Here is a 6,247-nt window from a genome sequence, read left to right on the forward strand (position 1 = left end):
AGCCATCCAGAGCAAGAGCGGACGCTTCGACGTAAGGCTCTGGGGAGCTGGCGGGGGCTGGGCGCGGGGTGCCCCGCTCCGCTCCCTACGGGGCACCGGGTGAGGGTGAGTGGGGCTGTTCCGCGTGGGGCTTCTGCACCTGTCCTGTGGGTGTGCAGGGGCCTTGGGATGGCTCAGGTCAGGAGCCTGCCAAGGGCGACACGGGAGAAGTTCCTGGGTGTGTTTCGCGTGGAGGGGATGTGCTGGGGGTGCTGTCCAGACCTGCGCGCGTCCCGCCGGGGCCGTGGCCGTGGCCGTGGCCATGACCCTCGTCTTTCTGCTTTGTGTATGAAGGGGCCGGTGGAAGAGATTTGCACCCCATCAGCCCTCCTTGTCTAGCACCCCACTGTTGGGAGAAGCTGTAAGCTGTGGGCAGAGTGCAGGAGACTAACTCTCTGTCACATTTAAGCCTGTTAATGTTACGCGTTTAATACTAGACACAGATAAAAACAAAGGAGCCTCTTTACCATACCAAACAAAATACTGTTGAAGTGTCGGATGTCACAGCATTGTGACAATACAGCATATCAGCAAAAATGTTGTGTGTGTTGTGTCTTTGATCAAATGGCAGCTCTCACTTTATCTGATGTTTTTAGATGCTTTTGTGCGTTGGGAATTTTTTTGGCTCTACTTCAGAGACAGAATGGGCAGAGTATCGCACAGGGGCCAAGAAAGGTAAGGAAGGCGTTGCCACTCTGGATGCTGGTGATTGCACTATTTTGCAAACCACTTCACTGTCTCATTGCAGCGTGCTTTTGAATTCAGAAGTCACAGTTACAATGGTGTAATGGTAAAGCAGTTAAACTCAAGTAGGAGAACTCACACGAGGGAAAGATGGGTTTGTTTTAAAACAAAACTCATTTCTGTCATGCTCTTTGGACTCGGGAGCATGACGATGCATGTGTCCAAGTGGCCTGCCCACAATTTGGGCATCAAGGCCTGTGGCTGGGTCATATGGCCAATGCTGTTTGCAGTCATAGGAGAGACACAGGATGCTGCTAATTGGTGTCAGAGTCTCCTGTCTCCTTGCCAAGCTGTGTTATGGTTCCAATTCTGTTCCTACTTCACCTCCTTACAGTTTCAGCCTGCAGGCTGCCATTTGGGGCAGTCCTTATTTTCTCAACCTGGGTAGCCTGAGAAGCTGTACATAGATGTTTACGGTGCTTCAGTCAGCAGGCCATGGGATCCCAGCACACCTGCCAGTGTGTAGCCCTTCTGCGGCCACTCTTGGTGCTTCCCTCACAGAAAATCCTGGTCATTCCCTGTTCACACCCACCTTCACCCTTCCACCACAGACCTCTCTGCGGTGTGCAGCAGTGCTGTTCTTCCCCTCCCTGCATTCAGGCCCAAGGAAAAAGGGGAAAGAGAGGTGCTAGCGGGCTGAGTCTCTGTTCTTCAGCCATGAAGATCAGAAGGCTTTCCAAAGGAGCAGGGTTTGCCCATTCCTCCTCAGTCACTGCAGCCCTTGTGCTGAAGACATCTTCCCAGACATGGATATGAAAAGTCCTATGGAGATGCTACCTCACGAGCATTTGTAGTGTTCCTCTTTCCTCTTCAGTGCTGTTCTCACCCTTGCTGTAAGGCAAGCCAGAAAGGAGCTGGGACTCTTGCTTGCCAGTTGCTCTGTGCTGCTGCGTCACTCCCCGGTTATCCCCTGCTTGTTTGTGTATCTGTGTGAGCCATCTGGACAAGGACTGTCCCGTTTGCTTGCTTGTGGCTGAGGACTTACCATGGCAAGGCATGCTGCCTTGTGTTCCTGTTGCTGTGAGAATATAAGGAGAATTGCTACTGGTTTAAACTTCGCTCCCCAAGGAAGCTCTGCTGTGCACGCAGGGAGAAGAGTGAGTGGGTGTTAACAGCAAAGACTTCCCTGGATCCATGCATTTTTTGCTCATCCTCACTTGAATTGTGTTTACCCTTTGAACAGATAAAAAATTTGTAGCTTATAACTTCACCTATACACACATAGATTCAAACAGATTCGTGTCACTTAATTTTGGTTTTAAGCCATTCATAAGGTTTTCAAACTCTGCTCTGCAATTGAAAGCAATCTCCTGTATCTTCTGACTACAGGAGCTGGAACTTCAAGCAACAGTCTAACAAAAGCTGCTGTATTGCTGCTCCTATCCCTTCTTAAATAGGAAACTACTGCTGTTTTTTATTTAGTGAAAAACTTAGGATCTGCTGACCATGGGAATCGTTGATGAGGTTACTGCTGTGCTGGTCTGCCAGGAAGTATACAGGAGGTGTCTCTGACATGTCATTGCTTTTTCTAACTTTTAATAACTTGAAAAGATTTCACCTATGCTGTTTGGAGAAATCTATTTTTATTGATTACCTAGCCATAAAGAAATTAAAACTGGTATTTACCATTGCTTTTTTTATTATATTCACTAGTTCTAGATGAAGTCATGCAGCAAGTTCTTCAACCAAGTGAATCAAAGAGCTGATGAACTTTAGCTTTTCCTCTTAATCATTAGTAGTTTGCAGTGTTTTTGATAGCCATGTGAAGTTAGATCAGCTTAAACTGAATCACCAGGTGTCCCTGTGCTCTTATATTTACTTAGCATTGCCCTACAGAAGACCCATGTTTTTAGGCCTCTGGATCATTTTGGAGCTGATCTTCTTATGTAGGCAGTGGAGTGAGTTGTAGTTAAAGCAGAGGTTGTTCTCTGGTGGTGCTATTATGCATTTCTGGAAACAGCAGGCTTGGGGGACTTATTTTGAAGGAAGGTTTCCTGTTCTGTGCTTATTGCTCATTGGCACACTGCAAAGGAGTGGTGTTGGGGTCTCTAGGAATGGATGGGACTTGCTGCGATTGCTAGTAAATGTGGACTGAACTTGTGCTAATGTACTTCAATTAAAACAGACTGAGTGCATGTGGCTTCCTTCCTCAGCTCCAATTCCAACCTACGTGCTTGGCGCTAATGACCAAGAGACCGTGAGCTATTTTCCAGACATCAGTGGCAGCGAATTAGCTGAGAATATCACTTATTTAGGTAAGGTGGTTTGTGATAAGGGATGTGCATTTGCCCGGTGGTGCTTTCCTGAACGTTTTCTGATCTTCCCGCTTCAAAGCCTTTCCTTTTTCTGGAAATTTTAAAGTGACATTTCTTATTCTGGGGTTCAGTCTGGAGTTGAACTCTATGTTGAAAGGCTGATACAATTTGCTATTGTAAAATGTGAAAGAGAACTCTGCTTTTTTTGTTGTTTTCTAAGACTGAACTTGCTAACCAAAAGGAAGAGTGGTTGAAAGAGCCTGTTCTTTGAGAATATCGTATTCCCATAATGCACCCATCTTTGTATGGGGAAGGTTTCCTACTTGAACTATGATTTTGCTATGCTCTGAGCTGTGCTGGAGTAGGAGAGGTAAGAAGTGTCATCTTTAAAGGTAATGAAGCTGTAGCAAAGTTAAAAGGAAAAATTAGTTTCTTTGTCGAATGCCACCTGACAAAAAACTTAACAAGTAAAGGCACTTGCAGTTGGCTTTTTTTACTCAGCCTTCATACTGAACTTTTGATATGGATTGATTTTTGGGAAGCACGATGGCAGTGAGGAGAGAAGACTGGAGATTGTCTGAACAGCTCTTTCACTGTAGGCAGAGTTCAAGCCATTGCACTAAAACCTGTCCTTACCACAGATAATGGGCACAGAAAATGAGCTGTCAGTAAGGACCATTTCAGCAGAAGTAATGCAGGACTAATGAATTTGATTCTCTGTCTGTGATGCAACTAAGAGATTACTTGCAGTGTCTACATCTCAAGTGCGTGCCTGTGTACTAATGCAGGCCGTCGAGGTCTTTACAGTGGTACTTCTGGACTGCAGATTGCATACCTGAGTGGTACTGAGTCCCAGGATGAGCCAGCTCCTGCCTACAGTTTTAGCGCCAAGGATGTGGCAGAATTAAAAACATCTTTGTTATCAACCCCAAACTTCAAAGGTGTGGATATATTGCTGACATCCCCCTGGCCCAGAGATGTGGTGACTTTTGCCAACAGTGCGGTAAGTGTTCTGTTTTCTGGTGGAATGGTTTCCAGATGGATTTAACAAAGGATTGTCCTTCTGCTTGCTGTGGCAATTTGGGCTATTGATCCATCTCAGAGTGCTTGAGAAATCCAAGAGTAAAAAACAGACAGTGGATGTTCTGGTTCTTCCAAGAAGAAGGACCAATGGGGAGGGGGATTTGTGAAATTTCAGCGTGTTTTATCTGTCCCTGCCTGAAAAATCAGTCAATGGCTTTCTTCTCATCACAAATATGGCCCTGAATTCAGTTGGTTGCAGTTGCTGTGGAATGATGCTGCTAGTCTCTGATATGGAATGCTATGCTTTAAGCATCTTCAATGTGACTTGACATTAAGTCATTCTTTCTCCCCCCTTCAAACCTCTTTTAAGCATTTTGGTAACTATCAGTCAGCTGTACTAAATGGTATGGTTCTTCCTCTGTCTGGATTTTTAAGTTGTTTCATTTGTGTCCAGTTTTCTGTTGTTAATGTTCCTCAGCAGCAGTGACTTTCCAGTCGTAAGTTCAGGTGATCTGAAACCTTCCTGGAGACCAAGGCTGCATACCATGGCAAAAGTACACTTTTTGCTTCCTCTCAGTACCTTCCAGCATCCAAAAAGAGATACGATCCTCAGTCTAAAAGCATAAAGAACCTCCCCTCATCTTCCCCCCCCACGAAAAAACAAGCCCACTAGCCTAGGGAGTTGGAGAGAAACAAGTTGTAGGGATGTTATGGCTTAAAAAGAAGATGCGGGTCTCGAAATTTCCGTGGGGATTCTCTGTAGTAGTTCAGTCTATCATTCCACACTTGGCTTCCCTCGGCATGAATTTTCTGAGAATGTACTCACTTGAATTAACAGGGGTGTATATTAATAGTGATTATATTCAAATATGCATCTTGTTGGAGTGTGCACTTTATCACTTGAGGATTTCAGTCATAAGTCTTGGAGATTTCCTTGTGCACTGAGACCCTGAAATCCCATCACTCAAATAAAGCAGGAAGTTTGAGGAATGAACAATTAGTTCTCCTGCTCTTTGTCACCTGAAGGTTTCCCTTTCAGCAAAAGTGTGAGGAGCTAAATTGCATGAATGAGGATTGACTCCCTAGAGAATTCTGTGGGTTTCCTTTTCCTGAGATGCTTCGTAGCTCTGTCCATTTTCAGTGAGGCTGGACGCAGCCAGCCCACTGCCATGCCTGCTGCAAGGGCAGCAGGAAGAAGCAGAGAGGAAAACTGCTTTCTTGAGGGTGGGTTAGTGCCTGTCGAGATGCTGGAGTGAAAGGCTGTGACAGATGCCTGCAAGGTCAGAGTCTCGTTATCCCGTGCTTTTACCAAAGATAACAAGTTACAGGTAACAGACATAGTCTGTTTCTGAACTTCTCTCTTCCCTTGCCCTTTTCCTTTCCTACTTCACTTCTCAGTCTAAGGCTAACGGGGAAAAGACAGCACAAGAAGAGCCTTCACCCACAGAAATTGTTTGAAGTCTACTCTTTGGTTGTGTTTTGTTTTGCTCTGATTTCTCAGGGATGAGAGTGGGATAAAATTATGCTTCCTAAGGAAACCTCAAAGCTTTCCTATTCGCTTGACTTATGCATTAAAGCTTTGTCATTCTGGGTATGTGGTCAAAACTTGTCTTAATCTTTTAGACATCTGTTGGTGTTTGCCAAACTCAGTCTGTCCTGCCCTGGCTTCACAAGACCAGGAGAAGGAAAATATGACAAACTTGGATTGATGAAATGAGTGGATGCAAACCCTGAGTACACAGAATGGAATAAATGAGTAGGCTCTGGTTGGCAATGACAGATCAAGCCCTTTTGACTTCCCCCCCCCCCCCCCCCCTTCTAGGGAATGGCGACCACTATAGTCAGTCTCTACATTTCCAGCATGCAGTTCTGTATAAAACTGTGTCTTTTTACTGCAACATGATTTGTATTTTATAGGGAGAAGTAGATACCAAGAAATGTGGCTCCAAGTTAGTATCTGATCTAGCTGCAACTCTCAAACCAAGGTACCACTTCGCTGCCCTGGAGAAGGCCTATTATGAAAGACTTCCTTACAGGTTTGTAAGACCATGTGAAATCTCATTTGTTTTCTAAGAAGAGTTCCATTTTTAAAGAACACAGGAGGACAACTTTAAAATAATAAGTCATCCAGCCCTGACACAGGGTCAAAATTGTTTCTCAGATGCATCTTACTACCAGAATTCCTG

The 6,247-nt window shown here is 45.0% G+C and overlaps 1 protein-coding gene across 1 annotated transcript in view; it reads left to right on the plus strand.

Moving 5' to 3' along the window:
* Positions 1-4: 4 nt before the first annotated feature.
* Positions 5-6,247, plus strand: part of CWF19L1 (CWF19-like 1, cell cycle control (S. pombe)) — a gene marked incomplete at its 5' end in the record, with an annotated part of 14,040 nt that continues 7,797 nt past the window's right edge. Inside the window, 5 exons of the mRNA XM_010281716.1 lie at positions 5-31; positions 636-714; positions 2,937-3,038; positions 3,827-4,041; positions 5,979-6,097. Of these exons, the coding sequence (XP_010280018.1) occupies positions 5-31; positions 636-714; positions 2,937-3,038; positions 3,827-4,041; positions 5,979-6,097 (542 nt within the window). The remainder of the gene's footprint in view (positions 32-635; positions 715-2,936; positions 3,039-3,826; positions 4,042-5,978; positions 6,098-6,247) is intronic.

Source organism: Phaethon lepturus, unplaced genomic scaffold (genome assembly GCF_000687285.1).
Source record: "Phaethon lepturus isolate BGI_N335 unplaced genomic scaffold, ASM68728v1 scaffold50770, whole genome shotgun sequence".
Lineage (NCBI taxonomy): Eukaryota > Metazoa > Chordata > Aves > Phaethontiformes > Phaethontidae > Phaethon > Phaethon lepturus.